At 45.0% G+C, this 24,759-nt stretch overlaps 1 protein-coding gene across 2 annotated transcripts in view; it reads left to right on the forward strand.

The window, feature by feature from the left end:
- The first annotated feature begins 1,935 nt into the window (after positions 1-1,935).
- Positions 1,936-24,759, forward strand: part of C9orf72 (C9orf72-SMCR8 complex subunit) — a 75,350-nt gene continuing 52,526 nt past the window's right edge. The window contains exons 1-5 of one of the 2 annotated variants that reach the window (XM_073543668.1): positions 1,936-2,055; positions 9,570-10,039; positions 16,770-16,865; positions 21,183-21,247; positions 21,989-23,288. In XM_073543668.1, the coding sequence (XP_073399769.1) occupies positions 9,596-10,039; positions 16,770-16,865; positions 21,183-21,247; positions 21,989-22,046 (663 nt within the window). In that variant the 5' untranslated portion in view covers positions 1,936-2,055; positions 9,570-9,595 and the 3' untranslated portion in view covers positions 22,047-23,288. Of the gene's footprint in view, positions 2,056-9,569; positions 10,040-16,769; positions 16,866-21,182; positions 21,248-21,988; positions 23,289-24,759 lie in introns of those variants that run through there. The other variant, XM_073543667.1, reaches the window with a different exon arrangement.

Consider the following 24,759-nt stretch of genomic DNA (forward strand, 5'->3'; position numbering starts at 1 on the left):
CGGAGTGCGGACACTGGACAGTGTGGAATGGATGGATCCTCTTGGTCTGGCCTGCCCTGCCTGCTCCAGGTAAGAGTACTACCAGAGCAGAGCAGGACTGAGGGACTGGGACCGAGGCGCAGGCATGATTTTGGGGGGCTCCTGGGGTGGGGGAGAACTGAACATGGCAGGCATGATTTTGGGGGGCTCCGTCCTGGGGGAGAACTAAAGCATGATGGCCTGGCTGCCCATGAATGGGGGGCCTCTGGCCTGGGGAGAAGGGAAGCATGGTCTTGGCTGATCATGAATGGGGGGCCCCTGGGGAGAAGCATGGCTGCTCATGAATGGGGGGGGGCCCTGGGGAGAAGCATGACTGCTCATGAATGGGGGGCCCTGGGGGAGAAGCTTGGCTGCTCATGAATGGGACGGCTCATGGGGGGAGAAGAAACATGAATCGGGCGGCCCACATAGGGGAGAAGCAGCATAAATTGGGGGGCCACATGGGGAGAAGCAGCATAAACTGTGGCGGCCACATAGGGCGAGAAGCACTATGCCAAAAGTAGACCGCATATGGGGGAGAGCATTATGAAACAAAGGGAAACGGGGGTGCCTATATATTACCTATCTATATGTTTACATAACTTTGTTGCCCTATGAAGGACAGGGGGGGGCCCCGAAAAATTTCTTGCACAGGGGCCTACTACAGTCTGTGTCCGCCCCTGAATCCATGCTTGCGTCATCCTATCTGGAAGCGACCGTTACAGTTTGCGCAGGCCATGGTCCCCGCTGAGTCCCATGGCCCTTTGCTCTCGGAGCAAGATGAATTTTTTTCTGCCAGTACAGGTGGAAGAAAGGCGATTCCGGTAGCTAAATAGGAAAGGGTTTTTTACAGTTAGAGCAGTCAGACTGTGAAATGACCTACCACAAGAGGCAGTAATGTCAGACACTATGACAGCTTTGAAAAATGGGCTGGATGATTTCCTTAGTACACATAACATTGTGGGTTATAGTTAATTTAGTGACAAAATGTACAATTGGTGGAGAAAGGGTGAACTTGATAGACCTAGGTCTTTTTTTCACCCTATGTAACTATCATTATTCCCCCCATGCCTGGGCAGCACAGTGGCTCAGTGGATCGCACTGCAGCCTTGCAGCGCTAGAGTTCTGGGTTCAAATCCCACCAAGTTCATGTTTGTATGGGTTTTCACCTTGGTACTCCGGTTTCCTCCCACATTTCAAAGACATACTGATAGGGAATTTCAATTGTGAGCCCCATTGGGGACAGTGATGATAATGTGTGTAAAGTGCTGTGGAATATGTTATTGGCATTATTATCCCCCATGCTTGGCATTATTATCCCCTTTGACTGGCATTATTATCCCCCATGCCTGGCAGGATCATCCTCCATGGTTGGCAGTATTATTCCCTAAGGCTGGCATTACTTTCCACCTGGTGGTATTGTCCCCCATGGCTGGCATCACTCTCTTCCATAATTGACATTATTACCCCCTATGGCTGGCAATATTACCCCCACACGGCTGGCATTATTACCCCTAATGGCTGGCATTATTCACTATGGTTGGTATTATTAACCTCATGGCTGGCATTATTCCCTATGGCTGGCATCATTACCCCCCATGGCTGGCATTATTACTACCTGTGGTTGGCATTATTCCCCCAATGGCTGGCATTATTCCCTATGGTTAGCATTATTCCCAATGGCTGGCATTCCCTATGGTTGGCACTATTACCCCCATGGCGGGACACCCCTGTAGTAACAGCTATAACTGGAGAATGAGCACAGAACACTCCTCCATTCCCATCTTTTCCCCTGCAGTGTCTCTCGCTAGCAACAAATGACGTCATCAATTGAACAGCACGCCAGAAGCCAATAGGAGCTCTTTTGTCATACTCATTTGACCCTGGTCTTGCCACAAGCCTCTATTGGTGGAATTCGTTGAGCATTGTGATTGGTTGTGAGTAGAGAAGTGCTTGCAAATAATAACACGTGAGACAACTTCCGGCAGAGAGAGCGTCTGTGACCAGGTGTCCCGGCCGGCGGCGGCGGTGTGGGAGGTACGAGAGTATGCTATATATACCGGCGCGGCGGTGCCGTGTGCATTATATATACCGGCACAGAGTGACGTGGGCAGCACTAGGCTTATGGTTAGACACATCCTTATCGCGCCTGTGGTTCTCTGGATTACCCTTATCGCGGTGGTATCTGATTGCATCATGCACACACTGTATATTGTGGGGAAGCTGGAGCAGTGCAGTGATCAGTCTGTGAGGAGACATGGGCACATACCAGAAGCCCCCTACAGAGAGAGGCCCACCATTTATGATGTGCAGAATGCTGGCAGACAGTGCCAAATAGTACCCCACATAAGTAATACCACTATAGTGCCAGAATAATACCCCACATAAGTGGTACCATACAGTATTAAAATAGGAACTATTTAATATTTGTGCGTAAAGTAATGTCTGTGTATAATGTGATCAAACACAGAGAAAACACCCAGTTGGCTAATCGGTGCACATAGCAGAATAGTAATCAGATTGGAAGTGCATTGAGCAGCAAGGTGGTTTGCTGGTAAAGGGGGAAAAAAAATGTCTTAAATCTTCTACCTGAGCGAGTGTGAACGAGCCGAGTGTGACCTGAGCGTAAGTGCGAACTGTGGTAAGTGTGTGACTTGAGATTCTGTGACTTTGGATTCAGGGAGTTTCCAAGGGAGGTATTACTGTTATATTTTATTAATACTTTTTATTTATTTTTGCTTATCTTATTGTCTGGTGCAATCCCCATTAGGATGTGCTCCACTATTGCCAATGTCATCCAGTGCACGTCTTGCCGCATGTATGAAATCCTTGAACAGCCGGTCGAGGGTGCATACTGCTGTGTGAGATGTGAGCACGTTGTGCATTTGGAAGTCCAGACACTGGATCTGAATGTGCAGCTGGCAACACTGAGATCCATAGACAATATGGAAAGGAGTCTTCTGCTGACTGAGCAGAAGCTCAATGGGATAGATGGGGGGGGGGGGGGGGGGGATGCTAGGTTGGAGCTGCAGGACAATGAAGCAGCTAGCTGGGTGACAGTTAGAAGGCGGGGTAGAGGGAAGAGCACCAGGGAGGCTAGTCCTGATCTGGCACACCCCAATAAGTTTGCTAAGTTGGCAGATGAGGGGAGTGGAGTGTTGGTGCAGGAGTAGCACTGCTGCAGCAAGGCATGTCCTCTGAAAGCTGGAGGAGTGTCTGCTCCAGTAAGGGGGGAAATAGGAGAGCAGGGCAGGCCAGACAGGTTCTGGTAGTGGGAGACTCAATTATTAGGGGAACAGATAGGGCAATCTGTCACAAAGACAGGGATCGTCAAACGGTGTGCTGCCTACCTGGCGCTCGAGTCCGACACATCGCTGATCGGGTTGACAGATTACTGGGAGGGGTTGGAGAGGATCCAGCGGTCATGGTGCACATTGGCACAAATGACAAAGTTAGAGGTATGTGGAAGGTACTTAAAGATGATTTCAGGGAATTAGGCTGCAAGCTTAAAGCAAGGACCTCCAAGGTGGTATTTTTGGAAATACTTCCTGTACCACGCAAGAGAGGTAATGTGTGATGATAATAATAATAATCTTTATTTTTATATAGCGCTAACATATTCCGCAGCGCTTTACAATTTGCACACATTTTCATCACTGTCCCCGATGGGGCGCACAATCTAAATTCCCTATCAGTATGTCTTTGGAGTGTGGGAGGAAACCGGAGTGCCCGGAGGAAACCCACGCAAACACGGGGAGAACATACAAACTCCTTGCAGATGTTGTCCTTGGTGGGATTCGAACCCAGGACCCAGCGCTAACCACTGAGCCACCGTGCTGCCCGGAAGGTTAATAAGTGGCTCAGGAATTGGTGTAGGAAGGAGGGGTTTGGGTTCCTGGAGAACTGGGCCGACTTCTCAGTTGGCTACAGGTTCTATGCTAGGGACAGGCTGCACCTCAGTGGGGAGGGTGCAGCTGTGCTGGGGGAAAAAATGGTTAGAAGGTTGGAGGAGTGTTTAAACTAGGGACGGGGGTGGAGCTATTCCTTTTATAGGAGGGGAAGACAGTGCAGATAGAGACCTAGGCACAAATAATGAAATTGGGGGTGGCATGGGGGGTGGGGTTAGAACAGTTAATAATTTAAGAAAGAATAGAGGTACAGAGAGATACATAAAGTGCATGTATACTAATGTCAGAAGCCTCGCCAACAAAATGGAGGAATTGGAGTTAATGTTGTTGGAACATAATTATGACATGTGGGGATATCTGAGACATGGCTGGACGAGAGCCATGACTGGGCAGTTAATTTACAGATAATATATATGAATCTAATGAAAACATAGAGTCCCTGTGGGTAGAGATAAGGGGAGGGGGGAAAAATAATAAATTACTGATAGGGGTTTGTTATATGTCTCCAAAAATAATGGAAGCAACAGAGAATATCCTCATAAAGCAAATAGATGAAGCTGCGACTCAAGGAGAAGTCATTATTATGGAGGACTTCAACTACCCTGAAATACATTGGGGAACCGAAACCTGCAGCTCCAGCAAAGGTAATAGGTTTTTGACTACTATGAGAGACAATTACCTTTCACAACTGGTTCAGGACCCAACGAGGGGGGGGGGGGGGGGGCACTGCTAGACCTAATATTAACCAACAGGCCAGACCGCATATCAAATGTAAGGGTTGAGGGTCACTTGGGTAATAGTGATCACAAAATAATAAGTTTTCATGTGTCCTTTAATAAGATGTGTAGTAGAGGGGTTACAAGGACACTAAACTTCAGGAAGGCAAATTTCCAATGGATGAGAGATGATCTTGGTGCAATTAGCTGGGACGATATCCTGAGACATAAAAATACACACAGAAAATGGGAGACGTTTATTAGCATCCTGAATAGGACCTGTGCACAATATATACCGTATGGGAATAAACATGTTAGAAATAGGAAGAAACCACTATGGCTAAATAGAGCTGTAAGGGGTGCAATAAGAGAAAAAAATAAAGCAAGTAGGTAGTGTTGAGGCATTAACTAAATACAGAAGATTAAATAAATTCTGTAAAAAGCAAATCAAGACAGCAAAGATTGAGACAGAGACTCATTGCCAGAGAAAGTAAAAATAATCCCAAAATATTCTTTAACTACATAAATAGTAAGAAGCTAAAAAATTATAGTGTTGGCCCCCTAAAAATAGTCTGGGTGAAATGGTGGATGAGGAAAAAGCCAATATGCTAAATGACTTTTTTTCATCAGTATTTACACAAGAAAATCCCATGACAGATAACATGATCAGGGATAAAAATTCTCCATTAAATGTCACCTGCTTAACCCAGCAGGAAGTACGGCGGCATCTAAAAATCACTAAAATTGACAAGTCCCTGGGCCCAGATGGGATACACCCCCGAGTACTGCAGGAATTAAGCGCAGTCATAGATAGACCATTATTTTTAATCTTTAAAGATTCCATAATAACAGGGTCTGTACCACAGGACTGGCGTATAGCAAATGTGGTGCCAATATTCAAAAAGGGAACAAAAACTGAACTTGGAAATTATAGGCCAGTAAGTTTAATTTCAACTGTGGGTAAAATCCTGGAGGGTTTTCTAAGACATACTATACTGGAGTATCTGGAGAAGAATAACATCATGACCCAATATCAACATGGGTTTACAAGGGACCGTTCCTGTCAGACTAATCTGATAAGCTTTTATGAAGAGGTAAGTTCAGGACTGGACCAAGGAAATGCAGTGGACTTAGTGCATATGGACTTTTCAAAAGCTTTTGATACGGTGCCACACAAAAGGTTGATACATAAAATGAGAACAATGAGGATAGGGAAAAATGTGTAGGTGGGATAAGAGCTGGCTCAGGGATAGGAAACAAAGGGTGGTTATTAATGGAGCACACTCGGACTGGGTCACGGTTAGCAGTGGGGTACCACAGGGGTCAGTTTTGGGCCCGCTTCTTTTTAACATATTAATGACCTTGTAGGGGGCATAGAGAGTAGAATTTCAATATTTGCAGATGACACTAAACTCTGCAGGGTAATCAATACAGAGGAGGACAATTTTATATTACAGGAGGATTTATGTAAACTAGAAGCTTGGGCTGATAAATGGCAATTGAGCTTTAATGGGGACAAATGTAAGGTCATGCACTTGGGTAGAACGAACAAGATGTATAGTTATGTGCTTACTTGTAAAACACTGGGCAAAACTGTCACTGAAAAAGACCTGGGTGTATGGGTGGACGACAAACTCACATTTAGTGGCCAGTGTCAGGCAGCTGCTGCAAAGGCAAATAAAATAATGAGATACATTAAAAGAGGCATATATGCTCATGAGGAGAACATAATTTTACCTCTATATAAGTGACTAGTGCGACCACACTTAGAATACTGCGTAAAGTTCTGGTCTCCGGTGTATAAGAATGACATAGCTGAACTGGAGAGGGTGCAGAGAAGAGCGACCAAGGTTACTAGGGAACTAGGGTGTCTGCAATACCAAGACAGGTTATTACACTTGGGGTTATTTAGTTTAGAAAATCAAAGGCTTAGGGGTGATCTTATTACAATGTATAAATATATGCGGAGACAGTACAAAGACCTTTCTAATGATCTTTTTACTCTTAGACCTGTGACGGGGACAAGGGGGCATCCTCTACGTCTGGAGGAAAGAAGGTTTAGGCTAAGTGTACACGTACCGGAACTCTCGCGGAAATTACCGCGAGAATTCCGGAATTCCAGTCCGCGGGAAAATCGCATTTTAAATTCCCACGATTTTCCCGCGGAAAAACTAGCATTTTGCAAGCGTATTTAGCTTGCAAAATGCTAGCGTTTTCCAAGCGATCTGTAGCATCGCTTGGAGAACTGATTGACAGGTTGGTCACACTCGTCAAACATAGTGTTTGACGAGTGTGACCAACTTTTTACTACTGAGGCTGCCTATGCGGCATCAGTAGTAAAAGATAGAATGTAAAAAAAAAATAGTGTTATTCTTACCTTCCGACGTCCCGCGCAGGCGTTCCCAGTAGTCCTTTGCGAAAATGCCCGCGATGACGTCAGTTCTCGCGGGAACGCGACGTCTCGCGGTAATTCGCGATGACGTCGCACGAATTACCGCGAGACTTCGCGATCCCGCGAGATCGGACGCCATCGCGGGCATTTTCGCAAAGGACTACTGGGAACGGGAGCGTGAAGAGAAGCGGGAAGGCTGCGCGGGACGTCGGAGGGTGAGAATAACAATATTTTTTATTTTAAATTCTATTTTTTACAGGGATATGGTACCCAAAGCCCGGAGGACAGTCTCCTCTCCTCCGGACCGTGGGTACCATCCGCAATTGTTCTGCTTACTTTCCGCATGGTGTGCACAGCCACATGCGGGAAATAAGCGGAACAATGCATTCCTATTGGTGCGGGATCGCCGCGATTCCGCAAATTAATGAGCATGCTGCGGTTTTTACCGAGAAGCGATTCCGCCGTGGTAAAAACCGCAGCATTAGCACAGCATTGCGGAATCCCATAGGAATGCATGGGATGCTTATTTTTCGCGTTTTCGCGGCAAAATCGCGCGGTTAAAACTGCCGCGGAAATGCGAAAAAAACGCCACGTGTGAACTCAGCCTTAAGCATACTCACAGATGCGGATTCTTTACTGTAAGAGCAGCGAGACTATGGAACTCTCTGCCATATGATGTTGTAATGAGTGATTCCCTACTAAAATTTAAGAAGGGACTGGATGCCTTTCTTGAAAAGTACAATATTACAGGGTATATACACTAGTTTCCTTAATATTGCGTTGATCCAGGGAGCTAGTCTGATTGCCGTATGTGGAGTCGGGAAGGAATTTTTTTCCCCAATGTGAAGCTTACTGTTTGCCACATGGGTTTTTTTTTGCCTTCCTCTAGATCAACATGTTAGGGCAAGTGAGGATAGGATATGGGTTGAACTAGATGGACTTAAAGTCTTCCTTCAACCTTAATAACTATGTTACTATGACCAAACTGCTGACTAATAAACTGTTAGAAAATATACCGACAAAAAGATTCTACCGAAATCATTAAAATATAGAACAAGAAAATAATGGATTACCTTCAAATTAGAACTGGGGTACATAAAATGGAGTGCTTCCCAGAACAGGTCCTATGGGGAAGGGGTCCCACTGAAGCAAATGGCAATATCCTATTGCAGTACAAGAGGTGAGCAGTCGATTCCAGAAAGAACAATGATGTTGGGAATATCAGACGCTGTCCCGGCCGGTGACAGACGTCCTGCCTGCAGTGTGCCAGCCTTGGCTGGTGAGCTGTGAAGGCGCCGCGTGCAGGCTGTAGCCGGCAAGGTGCAGAGAAGCTGCAGAACCTTGCGTGATGTCACGGTCACGTGAATACTCACGTGCCTGGCTAAGGAAAGCGAGGAAGCTCACAAAACTGTCTAACACGTTTCGGAATACGCTGATTCCTTCTTCAGGGATGTTCCGTGGAGCATAAGCGGCGCTTTTATACCCTGCATCAAAGCTCATTTTCGCTATTTAAACCATTAGGCATCAGTGTGTTTATTTCAAAGATCCATTTACTTTCCTCTTTAGACATCTGATGGATGAAATTTCCTTTCCTCGCTTTTAACCACTTTGATGCCAGTCACTTTGATATCTTTACTGGAGCCTCCATGATGGATTAAGAAGTGGTTTGAAATATTGCGCAAATGTTCCCCTACCCTTACGTGCATTGGACGTATAGTACGAACAATATATAATTTTCCACAGGGGCATGTGATACCATAAATTACCCTTTTAGTATCACAAGTTATAAAATCCTTAATTTTTACCTCCAAAGATTTATTAGCGATAAATTTTTTTTTTTTTTTTTTTTTTTTTTTAGCCTAATTTTTTACAAGGTCTAAAGAATGTTGCCTTGCCCGCTGTCTCCACGGCACTGTGGTAGCAGCAGTACTGTCTGATACACATCGGGACGGGGTCTGGCGAGCACTCCTGTACCACAGACCTGGCACTCGAGTACTTATTTATGTATATAGGAAGAAACAAGCCAGCATCTCCCGGTTCCAGCGCGCCGCATGGTGTGCAGGAGTGAACTGGGCATTTCTTTAGAGTCTTCCTTGGAGGTTCACCACCAACTCCCAGTCACTGCTAGATCATCTGCTGAGCTGTGATTGGCAGCATCTGGGAGAGGTGAATACGCATTAGAGATGATTCTCGCAGTTGAAGTAGAGATTTCACAAAGTACACTCCAGAAGAAACAAATGTGGATATCTCTGTAATTGGAGCAATGCAGTGGAAACCTGAGAAGAGCAGTAGAATCAGGACCTTGAGGGATTTTTACAAGGTCACTTTTTTGAGCAAGTGATAGGTCTTCTTTAACACTTCATAAAATGGTTTAGTTTTAGATTTCTCAAAGTTTCTCGTCTTGAAGGATTTATAACAAAAGAAAAGTTGTGATCCTATGTTAGGGTTACTACGCACCTTGAATAGAATTCCTGTGGATTTGGATTGTGGGTTCTGCACTTGGGATCAATAAATGTTCTATTCTTTATTCCTCAGGAAAAGTCCTTTCACTGGAGTATAGAATGGCCGCTCTTTGCCCTCCACCTTCTCCAGCTGTAGCCAAGACTCTGATCACTATCGATGGTTACTCGCCACTTTTAGCTGCTACCTTTGCCTACTGGGACAACATTCTGGGACCTCGAGTGAGGCATATCTGGGCCCCAAAGACTGATGAAGTGGTGCTGAGCGATGGAGAGATTACCTTCCTGGCAAATCACACGTTGAATGGCGAGATCTTGAGGAATGCAGAAAGTGGGGCCATCGATGTGAAGTTTTTTGTACTTGCAGAGAAGGGGGTGATCATTGTGTCCCTGATATTTGATGGAAACTGGAACGGGGATCGAAGTACATATGGCCTCTCTATCATTCTACCCCAAACTGAACTGTGCTTCTACCTGCCTCTGCACAGGGTCTGTGTGGCCCGCCTTACACACATCATCAGGAAGGGACGGATATGGATGCACAAAGTAAGTCTACACTGCTGATTTCTGGACATGTAAGCAATATTTGCTATTAAACAGAAAATGAGGGCTCCGTGTCATAAATTGCTAATGAAAACGTGGCTCAGCATCTAAGTGTTATATACACACCGCTCAGATTTGTAGGCAGAAGGAGGCCAAAAATGTGTTCTGCTGGCAGGTATGCGCTTGTATACCATTTATTTTCCTGTATAGTAAAGCACAATAGTCTGCTCTCTACCAGACAGTCACTATAAAAAATGTATAGCTTTCAGTATAAGGCTACGTTCCCACCATGAGCTTTTGGTGAGGTTTTGATGTTGCTGATTTCCTGCACCATTTCTGCAGTCATTAAAGGGAATCTGTCACCTCAATTTGGCGCGGTATGTAAATGAGTTGTGTCCGGTCCGATGGGCGGTGTCGGTGTTTTGACTCCTTCCTGCCACCCCTCCTTGGCCGCTGTACGCAATTTTTCAGGTAATTTCCATAGTTGTCCAGATTACGCGCGTGCGAATTGCAATCTCCAATCGCGTGTGCGCTGTATGCTTTGCCTAACTGCTGGCAAAGCCAAAAAGCATTAGTGCGCATGTGCTGGTGAACTATGTCCCGGAACACAGAAATGGCAGCAAAATACTTCTGGGACATAGTTCACCGGCGCATGCGCTTTAATGCTTTCAGCTTTGCCCGCAGTTGGGCAAAGCATACTGCGCACGCACGATTGGAGATTGGACGACAACTACGGAAATTACCTGAAAGATTGCGTACAGCGGCGAAGGCGAGGTGGAGGGAAGGAGCCAAAACACCGCCCATCGGACTGGACACAACTCATTTACATACCGCGCCGATTTGAGGTGACAGGTTACTATTTTTTTTTAAAAAATGCACAGCTTTAAAAACTCAACAAAAACTCATTGTGGGAACTTAATCTGTTTTTTTTTTTTTTTTTGCACTGGTTCCATGGATGAAAGCTATCTTGACTGTGGCCACTGTCGGGTGCGTACCTACTTGTGTATGAGCCTCACAGTAGTCAAAAACACAGTGTATCCCTAGCCAAGTATAATATACCCAGCAGCAAAAAGAGATTTTCAAAACTAATATAGGGAATCTGTCACAAACTCTCACAATAAAAGCGGCACAAATACTTCTGCATGGTGTACGGCTGGTGTGCTTATTTGGAAAATCCATTTCATTGTGGTTATATAATCCTTACGGTATGTACAAGGTGGTTGTTTTCCTGATGTGGCCTAGCCACTGGCCTTGTCCTCCACACTGCTGGCTTTCTTTCACTTAGTACCGTTGGAGAGTATGGAGAGTGGGCGACTTCCCATCAGATGTGAACCGAAGAATTAGCGTTTGACTTTTAACCGCTTTTATGGTTTCTGAACTGTGAAGCAGTTAATAGAAGTGGCATAGATGGTACCATGTTCAGTAGTGGGGCGCTTTTTTGGGCTGAATCTGCCTAAAAAAGACTGTTTACAACCCTTATAGTAAAATGACCCTTTTATTGGTCCTGCTAGAACTCATTTGAATATCAGAGACAAACTTTCAAAAAGGATTATACAATCTGATATGCATTTTCAAAGAAAGTACAACAGCCTCATCAGGTCTGATATAATGTATGCAATCTATATCTGACAGATCCGCTTTCATACAGAAGTTGTCACTTTCATAAATGCTTGTTGCCTGCAGATATAGTGTTAATCTGCAGGTATCATTTATACTTGAGCAGCGGCTATATTGTGAAATTGGTGTCTATTTTCTCCCTGCAGCCAGTCTCTTCTAGTCATTAGGTCGGTAGAGGTTACGGTGACTGCTCACTACATAGTGAACTTGGTTATCATGACTGCCCTGAACGTTGTTTGGCAGCCTGCCCTGCACAAGTATGCTGCACACACAGTGCTGCGGAGCACGCTGGCAGTTCCAGAGAATGAGCGGTGACTAATATCTCCCTGCACCCCCCCCCTGATTGCACTCATTGGGCCACAAGCAAGGCATTTGGCTACAGATGATCCATTTTCCTCCTGCCATCTCTCCCAACGGCTATAATGATGCTGAGCAAGACACGAATGGAGACCTATCCTTTTCAGTGATGAGTCCTGCTTTTGTCTTGGATGCAATGATAGCCAGAGATTGGATAGCACTTGGGAAATGTCAGTGCTAATGCCATGAAGAGGCTTTCATGAAGGAAAGTGAATGTGTCCCAGGAGTTAAGCCACTGCAGTGCCCCGCACTTGGGGAAAGCGACATAGCGAATCAGAAGAACTATAGTACACTTCTAATTTTAGGTATTTGTTAATAGTATTTACTACATGTTGTAATAGAATCTTGTAGATGGAGTTACCCCCTTTAATAAGAAAAAAATATTGGTCATGCTACGACATCCAGCCCTTTTTAAATATAGTGTTTGTCACGATTACTTTTCTTTTTTAATGTCTATATATCAGAAACTTTTAAGTCCTCAATGAATGGCTATCTTCACACACTAAAGCCTCCTCATACATTTTAAATGGCTGGCTGCCAGCTAAAGTGCTCTGTGTTCTCTGAAAAAGCCGCTGCCAGGCATCTGTCGTGCTGGCTTATCTCCCGGAGAACAAAAGAATTGTCAATTCAGAATCAAACATGGCAGTTCCTTAACTACCCAACAGTCATCCATCGGAGGACCCCATATTTATCAGACTGTCAGATGAACCCGTCGACATTAGCAGATTCGGCCAGCGCTAGTCTAATGTGTATTGGGGGGGACGACTGTCAGGATTTAGGTATGGAATTTGCACCTAAATTTTCACTGGTGTCCTGGCTGTGCATGTGAATGAAGTAATATGTTATTTATTATTATAGTACCATTTATTCCATGGCGCTTTAAAAGTGAAAAGGGGTAGACATAATAAAAAGTACAGTAACCTTAAACAATAGAAGTCACCGACTAATACAGGAGGAGAGAGGACCCTGCCTGTGAGGGCTCAAAGTCTACAAGGGATGGGTGAGGGGAGAGCTGGTCGTTTAGCGGTTTGATGGTTACTGCAGGTTGTAGGCTTGTCGGAAGAGGTAGGTTTGAAGGTTTCCATGGTAGGTAACAGTCTGATCTGTTGGGGTAGAGAGTTCCAGAATAGGGGGGATGCACAGGAGATATCTTGTATGTGATTGTGGGAATAGGAGATAAGAGGGGAGTAGAGAAGGAGATCTTGTGAGTATCGGAGGTTACGTGTAGGTTAGTACCTGCAGACGAGGTCACAAATGAGTGGAGAAGGAGATATTGTGAGCATCGGAGGTTGCATGCAGGTAAGTACCCGGAGATTAGGTCACAGATGTATGGAGGAGACAGGTTGTGGATTGCTTTGTATGCCATGGTTAGGGTTTTGAACTGAAATCTCTAGGTAATGGGAACCAGTGAAGGGATTGGCCGAGAGTAGACGTGGGGAATAGCGGGGGGACTGGTGGATTAGTCGCACTGCAGAGTTCAGTATAGATTGGAGGTGTGTTAGAGGGGAGACCACAAAGCAGGATGCTGCAGTAATCGAGGTGGGAGATGATGAGGGCATGCAGTAGTGTTTTTGCAGATTCTTGATTAAGGAATGTACAGATCTGTGAAATATTAATGAGACTGTTTTGTGTGTGCCAGTCACTTCATGGTGGAAATCTTGCTTTCCGCTGTGGATTATCTAAAATTCCACAGGTTTTCCTATGGCTGACCTATACTATTTGAAAATAGTGGAAGAAACCTTGATGGTTCCAGGAGAATTTACAGCATTTGAGCTATATAAATTATAATTAGCAATATATATTCGTTAATCCAGCTATTTTGTTGTTGGCATACTTTGTCACTAATAGTCCATGTGAAGGCTGCAAGATATCCTACATTCTAAACATCCAGTTGGATATATTACCTGTGCAAGCCCTTATAGAGGAATATCGGAGCTAGAGAAGTAGGATGCGGAGGAGCAGCACTATTCGCGGGCGCAGAGGGATCAGTGCGAAACCTTATGGTGCCCAGCACAGATGAGAAGTTCGGTATCATCCAGTTACTCTCAGAAGTGAATGTGGTGCCACGTTCCTGGCGGATACGCAAACTTCAGAAGAGCTAGATGTGAATTGGGTCTTATGTAGCACATGTGGTTGTGTTTGCGTTTCTTTTGATCGTATTGCTATGTCGTCAAAACAACATATATAAATTGTGTTGCAAATTATTATGCAAAAAGAGTTTAGGAGTGATAAGGTTAGAATTTTTTTGTCTGTCATTTAAACTCATTGATGTTGATGTGTGTCAGGGCTCTTTATATCACTGAAAGCAATTGCAGATACCTGTGCAAATTAGTTTTGGCAGGTGTGTCCAAATAAAGGCAAGACTACTTAAGGCTAAGTTCACACGTACCGGAACTCTCGCGGAAATTACCGCGAGAATTCCGGAATTCCAGTCCGCGGGAAAATCGCATTTTAAATTCCCGCGGAAAAACTATCATTTTGCAAGCGTAATTAGCTTGCAGAATTGCTAGCGTTTTCCAAGCGATCTGTAGCATCGCTTGGAGAACTGATTGACAGGTTGGTCACACTCGTCAAACATAGTGTTTGACGAGTGTGACCAACTTTTTACTACTGAGGCCGCCTATGCGGCATCAGTAGTAAAAGATAGAATGTAAAAAAAATAAAAAATTGTGTTATTCTTACCTTTCGATGTCCCGCGCAGCCGTTCCCAGTAATCCTTTGCGAAAATGCCCGCGATGACGTCCGTTCTCGCGGTAATTCGCGATGACCGCGAGAACGGACGCCATCGCGGGCATTTTCGCAAAGGACTACTGGGAACGAGAGCGTGAAGAGAAGCGGGAAGACTGCGCGGGACGTCGGAGGGTGAGAATAACAATATTTTTTATTTTTAAATTCTATTTTTTACAGGGATATGGTACCCAAAGCCCGGAGGACAGTCTCCTCTCCTCCGGACCGTGGGTACCATCCGCAAATGTTCTGCTTACTTTCCGCATGGTGTGCACAGCCACACGCGGGAAGTAAGCGGAACAATGCATTCCTATGGGTGCGGGATCGCCGCGATTCCGCAAATTAATGAGCATGCTGTGGTTTTTACCGCGAAGCGATTCCGCCGCGGTAAAAACCGCAGCATTAGCACAGCATTGCGGAATCCCATAGGAATGCATGGGATGCTTATTTTTCGCATTTTCGCGGCAAAATCGAGCGGTTAAAACCGCCGCGGAAACGCGAAAACAACGCCACGTGTGAACTCAGCCTCAGAAGGCTGTTCCACATTATTAAGCAGCCTACATTTTTTGCCAAAATGGGAGAGAAAAAGGATGTGTCGGCTGCTGAGAAGCAACAAATTGTGGAGTATTTAGGTCAAGGCATGACTACAATCAACATTGCCAAGACACTTCATCGTGATCATCGCACAATAAAGAAGTATGTAGCTGATTCCCAGCACACACGTGTGCGTGCTGATAAGGAAAAATTGAGGACTCTTTCCAACAGGCAATTGCGTCAGGTTAAAAGAACAGCTGCAAAAATGCCTTGTCATAGCAGCAGACAAGTTTTTGAAGCTTCTGGTGCCTCCAACGTCCCCCGAACAACAAGATGCAGGGTCCTTCAGAGGTTTGCAGCTGTGCGTAAGCCATCCTGTCGACCACCTCTATCCACTGCACACAAGCAGAAACGGCTCCAGTGGGCCAAACGATACATGAAGACTGACTTCCAAACTGTTTTGTTCATCGATGAGTGCCGTGCAACGCTCGATGGTCCGGATGGATGGAGTGGGGGATGGCTGGTTGATGGACACCCCATGAAAACACGGCTAAGGCGCCAACAAGGAGGAGGTGGAGTAATGTTTTGGGCTGGAATCATGGGGAGAGAGATTGTCGGCCCCTTTAGGATCCCTGAAGGGGTAAAGATGAACTCCATAATCTATGTGGAGTTTCTAAAACAGCACTTCCTGCCATGGTTCAAGAGGAAGAACCGTGCTTTCCGCAGCAAGATCATTTTCATGCATGATAATGCACCGTCTCATGCTGCAAATAACACAGCTGCATCTCTGGCTGCTTTGGGCATAAAAGAGGACAAACTTATGGTGTGGCCACCATCTTCCCCTGACCTCAACCCCATTGAGAACCTCTGGAGCATCATCAAAAGGAGTGTCTATGATGGCGGGAGGCAGTTCACATCTAAGCAACAGCTCTGGGAGGGTATTCTGTCCACATGCAAAACTATTGAAGCACAAACCATCCAAAAACTGACAAATTCAATGGACGAGAGAGTTCAGAAGCTTCTTTCGAACAAGGGGTCCTATGTGCAAATGTAACATCACCTAGAATAAAGTTTTGACTTGAAAACTGTTTGATTTCATTTTGTAATAAGCTGATAATGCTTATAATTTCACAATTGACCATTTTTTGTTCAAAATAAAAAGGTTGAAAACTCTGCTGTGCATAATAATTTGGAACATGCATTTTGAGTGTTTCTTATTTTTAAAAATATACTGTTTTCATAGGCAGTTTGTTCAAAAACATTGCAATTATACTAGAATATTAGATGACTGGAAAATAACAATGACTGCAATTCATATAGGTAATTTAGAGAAAATATGAGGAAATATTTTTTGCATAATAATTTGGAACACAGTGTAGAGATACAGGAATCCGATCTTTCAGTAAAAATAAAGTATTCAGCTGTTTCCACTTTCATATTCTGTTCTGTGGTTCTAAAATAGTATCACTCCCCAACCTTTTCCTCTGTCTTTGTACAGGGCCAGAGCATCATTTCCATGTTAACTGGAGAAGTCATCCCTATTATGGAGCTGCTGTCATCTATGAAGTCGCATGGCGTTCCTGAAGACATAGATGTAAGCCCTTAAACCCGGCTGTTTGAAGAGAGTCTGCAAATCCATCTGTCAGCTCAATGATTAATGTATTCTGGTGTCACCTCGTGCATTTGTCATTCCTTAGGAAGCGCCCGACAATACGGCTCTTTGCCGCCCTCTGCTTTGTCTGCTGTAATGTAGAAAGTCTGCAGTAAAATCCTCGCTCCTTGCTCTGGGGAATAGAATATTCATACATCTATGCTTTGTAAAGGCTAGTTTTTATTGTGATCAGAAGTTTTACCTTTTAATATGGGTTAAAATCTGCACAAAACTGTAGTAGCCTGTTCACTGTAAGTTACGTTGTGTGACCTTCTAGAGATGACCCAACACGTTCTCTGATTATATTGTTACTAGCTATGAACCCGTTCTACGCCCGGGTGGCGAGCATTTTTCTTGGTATATAGACCCATCCTGGTATGTGCTGCCTCCCTCCTATCCTGGCATGCATGGCACCCCTCATTCCTATCCTGGTATGCATGGTACCCTCACCCCCCCCCCCAATCCTGGTATGCATGGCACCCCATTCTTCATCCTGGTATGCATGGTCCCCTCACCTCCTTATCCTGGTATGCGTGGTCCTTTCATCCCCCCCCCCCCAATCCTGGTATGCATGGCACCTCTCATCCCCCCCCCAATCCTGGTATGCTTGGTACCCCTCATCCCCCAATCCTGGTATGCATGGTCCTCTCACCCCCACCCCCCCCCCAATCCTGGTATGCATGGTACTCCCTCATCCTTAACCTGGTATGTATGGTCCCCTCACCCCCTATCCTAGTATGCAGGGTACCCCTCATTCCCCAATCCTGGTATGCAAGGTACTTCATCATCCCTATCCTGGTATGCATAGTACCCCTCATCCCCCAATCCTGGTATGCATGGTCCTCCTCACCCCCCAATCCTGGTATGCATGGTACCCCTCATCCCCCTGTGCCTGCTGTGATGACAGGAGAGGGCGGGTTGTTGCTCCGGAATCGTCGCCTGCACATTCCTCGCTTTCCGGCACCATTGTCTTGAAGACACACTGCAGTGTGTCTTCCCCAAAATGGCGCCGGAAAGCGCAGGCTGCGCATGCGCCGCTTCCGGAGCAACAACCCGCCCTCTCCTGTCATCACAGCAAGGCGCAAGACCCCGCGGCCACACCGAATCGGTAAGGTGTCGTGCCGGCGGGGGGGGAGGGGTGCGTCTTCCGTGATCTCCTGGTGGGGGGGGTCACTCTGTCTGAAGCCAGACTGCGCAGGCGCGTCGCGCTTGTGCAGTCTATAAAGGCTTCAGACAGAGTGCCGCTTAGCCCGTTATATTATAGATGGCACAGTAGATAATTGACAACTCCACCAACAGCCCAGTGTGTATGGGGTAATGCAGCTGCACATGTTGGGGAAACTGGGATTTATTATGCCTTGTTTTGCGCAATCATTTGTTTTGGCCTTAAAGGGAACCTGTCACCACTTTTGTGGCCTACCAGTTACAAATATCAGTTAATTGAGTGTCAGCTATGCATTCCACAACTACTTCTGAAACATCCTGACTCCCCATGTATCACCCTTAAAAACCTTTTTTATTACTCCCGCGCTGTATGGTGATGTGTTCGGTCCAGTCCGATGGGCGTTGCTTCAGTTCCCTCTCTCTACCCCTCCTTGGCTTGCTGTACGCATTCCTTGACGTGAACAACGCAGATTTTGCGCGTGCGCTGTCAAACGGGATTTCGTGCGTGCGCAGTATGCTTTGCCCAACTGCGGGCAAAGCCGAAAAGCAGTGCGTGTGCAGTATGCTTTGCCCAACTGCGGGCAAAGCCGAAAAGCAGTACGGCGCATGCGCGAGATCCCATTTGACTGCACATGCGTGAAATCTCTAAGCGATCTGTGTTATTCGTGTCAAGGGATGTGTACAGCAAGCCGAGGAGGGGTGGAGTGAGGGAACCGAAGCAACGCCCATCGGACCGAACACATTTACCATACAGCGCGGGAGAAATAAACAAGGTTTTTATGGGTGATACATGAGGAGTCAAGGGGTTTCAGAAGTAGTTGAGGAATGCATAGCTGACACTCAATTAACTGATATTTTTAGCAGGTAGGCCAGAAAAGTGGTGACAGGTTCCCTTTAAGGTACAATTCTGCAGTCACACGGAGTGACTGTAGACTTGTGAATCCTCGCATTGTGTGCACAGCGCACTGTGAGGATTCTCTGGGAGTGGGTGGTGATGTGACTGTAAGTATGCGATTTGCATACTTCTGGCCACGTTCCGACTATACTGTATGCAGGCCTCTCTCAATAAACTTGCATTGAGTCATGCTGTGATAATCTAGTCTGCACGTAACCACGTGTATGAAAATCACATACTTGTGGTCATGCACCTAGCGCAGGAACTGGAGAAACCTCACAGAGTTGGTAGTGCACATGATGTGAGAATTCACAAGTCTACGGTCACATAGATTGACTGTAGACTTGTAGTTTAAGACCAGACAACCTCTTTAAGGAGAAACCTACTGGAATAAGACCGTGACAATACCTTCTTCCAGGCAGAGGTCTACCTTGATCAATAAACGCTACATAGCTAAGTGCTCTGTTCTGCTGGCACATGATCTTGTTCTACAATGTTCGCCTCTGTCTGAAGTGCAGGTGGTATGGTTTGCAAGCCCCCATAGACCTTAGATGGCTCTCAGCTGAATTATGGTTCATAGCAATAAAAAGAGTTGGAGCACCAAACATTGAAAGCTATTTCACCAGTGCTGAAGCTTTTTTTTTTTTTTTTTTTTTTTTTAAATATCACTACCTCCGAAATTCTGAATAAAAGGTGGTGCACAGACAAGAAGCAAACTGAGTCTTGCTATAGTTTAAGTAAAAGAAAGGTCAGCACTCGCCCTTCTTTCTGAGGAAATTCAGTGATTTTTAATTTTCATCGTTGTACATGTAACAACAGTGCAAAAGCTCTAACAGTGTGGCAGCAGGTGCAGAAAGTTCAAACGAGAGACATGATGGACAGTGCATGTTTCGCACTGGATCTCGCTTCTCCTGGTCTACATGGACCAGAAGCCGAATCCAGCGCGAAACGTGCACTGTCCGTCATGTCTCTCTTTTGAACTTTCTGCACCTGCTGCCACACTGTTAGAACTTTTGCACTGTTACATGTACAATGATGAAAATTAAAAATCTCTGAATTTCTTCAGAAAGAAGGGCGAGTGCTGACCTTTCTTTTACTTAGTGGCTGACTGAACCATCATTCAGTTTATCTTGGCTGTCCTTCCCACATACAGGAGCGCTCTCTTTGCCAAGCTCTCTTATGTTCTCAATTAAAGAGCTGTTGCCAAACTACAGAACAAAAGGATCTGTAGTCCAAAATCTGACACGCTAGATCCATAATTTCCCTGACAACCATCAGTCCAGTGCCCGGACTGTCCGCTAAATCCGTTTGTGAGACCAATGTGTATAGGGGGCTTTTAGCGGTATAGATGTGAATAATGCTGTTACATGGCTGACGGTAATGCTGTATGATAAACTGCTACCAGCTTGGGAGGCACGGGTATGGGGGCCAAGAGCCTCGATGGTTTTCAGAGCGTGCGCTAATCTGCTGTAAGGGCCCGCTATACCAGTTTATTCATGTCTTGTCCACAAAGGAGCCTTTACTTTGTCTTCTTTTATCTCATGTGTGATCATTTATCTCTGTTATACAGCTGGGAAATCATGTTTTACTAACTTATCTACAAGACCTGTTATCTGCTGCAGGGAAGAGAAAGGGAGAAGGAAAGACGGGTGACATAGTGCGGATGAGTGCAGCCGTCCTCTATGATACAGGGTCTGGGATATTGCAGACAAGGTCCACAGGGACAAAAGTGAATAATGGTGCCGTCCGTCAATCATGGTGTCATCTCGGTAAACAGTTCTAAGTGCCTGCTGCTGCTGTAATGCGTTTATTGCTCCTTTCGTAAAGACCCCAGTAGGCTTTCCACAATGACTTATTGTATTCTGCTATTTACAGGGAAATTCAACCCAAATGGGATAATCAGAAGGTCACATTGATGGGATCGGGCATCTCGGCTGAATTTGCTATGATCAAGGAGTTCGGTCAGCCCCTTTAATTTTGTTAATTGGTGGTGGTCTGACCTTAGACTTGGAACAATGTGACCTTCAGATGTCCTTGGTCTTAAATGTAGAGAAAGTGGAGGTCAGGGACTACTGGAGGCTGGTTTCTTTGTGTTACATCTTCACGCTGGTCAGTTTCCAGTGGATGGTGTATATATTACAGTGTAAATGTGCCGTTCTAAGCCATCGGTGACTCATTCCTTCTGCTAATTTGTTTTCTAGATTGCCACAACTGTACTTAACGATGACGATATTGGTGACAGCTGCCATGAAGGTTTCCTAAGCAAGTACGTAATGGCAAGCGTATTGTTCTAGCCTTTTCTCACCTTTTCATATGAATGTGATTTGCTCCATAATGATTGCACACAGACGTTTTGATGTAAGTGCATCTCTCTGACGTTACCTGCTTACCTTACATGTCTTGTAAAGGCTCATGTAGACGTCCTCTGCTCACCGCGGCTCGACCCAATTGTGACAGCCTCATGGAAATATATGAAGCTGTTACGCTCTGGGTGGGAGAACTGCTGCTAGTCCGTGCTCGGATCCGATCTGCACAGACGTCAGAATTAGCCCTTAGTGTAAAGGGTCATTCCTAACATTTCACGTGATAACTTATCCACTTGACCCCTTGTAATCCTGAGAAGAAAGCACTGAAATGCTCCATCAGAATGCACCCGTGTGCTGCCACAGTATTCATTGACAATGTGAATTCCCCTGAGACCTGAGCGATGTACTCGGATGCCTTCGGCAGGAGTGTAGGCTGATGATGCACGGGCACCTCTCTACCCAACTGTGCATGTCACAGTCCTTTTTTAGGCATCAGTGAGGTTCCAGCAGCTGGCCCCCATTGCTCACCAATGTATTACTTTTCCTGTAATGTTGGGAGCAGCCATATAGCTTGCTTCTTTGAAATCCTTCCCGCAGCAGGAAGTACTTATCTTATTTTCTGCAAAATATCTGTCCGGTTTTCATCTTTCGCAGTATAAATTGTGAAATACTCTGCCTTTCCTTTGTTTTTGAATCAATAGTGCCTGGATTTTCAGGGTCCCGCAGAACAGGAGGCATCAGATTCTAGTGACTGCATGAGCCCAGTAGGTGTTGTCAAGATGTGGGATCTAACTGCTGTGCTACAACTGCTATCAGTAGCCATGTACTGTAGCTAAATCTTCAGATTAATGAGGCTCTAGGAAAAGTCTATGTATTTTCCGAGCAGTCTATTGTACTGTAGTGTAGAAAAGCATGTTTTTTCTTTTGCGCTCCCCGCTGCTACTCTTACATTCCCTCTAGACTCTTACTAGTAATTGTGCCTGACTGCTTGATAAAGGTAAGAAAATACATAAGGCATTATCTGTTTATCTGAAATAACGCTTCAATAACTACCCAGCATTAGGTCTAGCGGGTTTCATTATTTTTGCCAGGGGGAACAGTCTATTAAGTGTTATGGCTGCTCCCGTGAAGCACTTGTCAAGGCTACTGCTCTAAAATTGTTCCTGACAGAGTACCTGTGGCGTTGTAACTATTTTTACATCCCCATCGATTTGTATACTATATGCTGCCTTCATAACAATCCGATGTATTAGGTCTGGTATCATGGCTGTTGGTTCAGTAATCCTTCCCCCGAGTGGACTGTCTGCAGTCCTAACCATGTTCATAAACCTGCTCAAGCCCGTGTCACCTGTCTGCCTTGTTTACCCTGACATTCTCGCTGGCATGCTTGGTGCCCTGGTAGTGATGGTCGTCTGTATATTCCGAAGGCTTGCACAGCATGGGCAATGGTGCTTGAAAGGTTCCTGGCACCGCTTCACTTATTTGCTGTAAGTACGACCTTTGATCGCTCAATCAGAATAACAAGGGGCTTCTTTACTGCTGCTGGGTATATTAGAGCCAATTGTTTAGCTTACCATTGCTTATATAAGCTGCCATGTTTAAAGATATTTTACTTTACCATTATTTTAAGTGTGTGTTTTTCTAATTGCTCATATGCCTTTCATGCATTTTTTGCACATTTATTGGGAGATAACAGATCACTTATCACATTATTTACTGGGCTTTTGCTGTCTGTACACATATATATGTATATTGGCTGCCAAATGAATGATGGTTGTATATGTATTGTGACATCTTTTTTGGTTTTTTACCTGCTCATATTCATATGATAGAATATTTTGATCATTAATAACTGCCAGCTTGGTGTATATGTGTTTATAAGGGTCTTAACATTGACTCTGGGTGGTTCTATTTTTGGCCTTTTTTAGGCCTTTTTAATTGGTTTTAACCATTGTGTGTTCAGATTTGTGTGCTTTTGTATAATAAAAATCTACAATTTCATATTGATTGCTTTGATTGAGTACAATTGTGGGTGATCATGACTTCTATACACACTGCTTTTTTCTTCTATTGACATTTTATATTGTGTGTTGTCATAGATCCCCTCTAATATCCTGGGGTGCCCTCAAACTCCTTTTCTATAACCTTTTTCTAATTAATAATAATTAATAATATTATTATTCTGTGAATTAGATTTTTATAACTGTGATATAACGTGGCTTACACCTACATGAAGTAAGGCTGTTGGATCACACAACACAGAATAATTTTGCACACAATGCACCCATCTCTAGATATTATTGCTTACAGTGCCTGGTGTGATGCCCCCTGGTGTTCCTCCTATTCTAAATATAGAAAATGGAGATCGCTCGCCAGACACGTTATTCAGTGTTAATTTTGGGAATCAGAAACTGAAGTGCCATCAGTGGAATCAAAAGGATAGGAGAAGTATATCCAGCACTGAAATCCTATTAAAATAAATATTTATTCTATTATCTTAAAATCATAAAAGCACACCTGCAGCTGTCGTAACAATTTCTGCTTATTTCCACCTAAACATCCATCTTGTATCGAGGGCTGGGTGGTCGCACATGCGCAGAAGCACATCAGTTCTATTCTCCTGTACACAGCTGGTAGCTAGTCCTGCTTTTCCGGTTGCTTGATTGGGATGTTTAGAGAACATTACTTATTGTTCAACCTGTTGCCTGCTCCTTGCCCAATGGGAATTGATCAGTGCGCACTAAAAGAATCACACCACACAGTTGGATGTAACCTCTCTTTGATCAATCTATGGCACAGCTCCAAGAGAGCAAGAGAGAGAGACTTAATTGATGCAAACATAGGTTTATATGTGGCTTGTAAGGGGGCTCTGTTAACTCTAAAATGGGAGTGTTCGGATGTATTCCATTGGATAGTGGGTTGGGCAGTGAGCTAGTCCATGGGCGGATCCATGAGGTCATCAGAGTGGGCGTCGTCGTGGGTGGATCCATGGAGCTCATGGTGTGTGATGAAACAGGAAATTCCAAATCCATAAGCACATGGTGTGAAGCAAACAGGAAATGCCAGATCCATGAGCATATGGTGTGAGGCAAGCAGGAAATGGCAGCCATCTTTAGTGTCACACTTTGATCTGAAAAAGCTCATGTAAGGTGAAATAATACACTTGAGGTTAATTAAGTATTTGAACTTAAGGCTGTCCTCAACAAGGGGACACAGGAAGCATGGGTTACTATGCTGCTACCTGGAGGCTTGACACTAAAGGCACCGTCACACACAACGATCTCGCTAGCGAGATCCCTTATTTTGTGACGCCACAGCAATCTCGCCAACAAGATCGCTGTGTGTGATGGGGATTAGCGACCGGCCCCCCTGCCGGTTATCCCTGATCGTCCTCGATCGACCTGGGCCATTTTTCGATCGCTGGTCTCCCGCTGGCCAGCACGCATCGCTGCGTGTGGCAGCGAGAGACGAG

Source organism: Dendrobates tinctorius, unplaced genomic scaffold (genome assembly GCF_039654945.1).
Source record: "Dendrobates tinctorius isolate UK_male_01 unplaced genomic scaffold, ASM3965494v1 ptg000134l, whole genome shotgun sequence".
Lineage (NCBI taxonomy): Eukaryota > Metazoa > Chordata > Amphibia > Anura > Dendrobatidae > Dendrobates > Dendrobates tinctorius.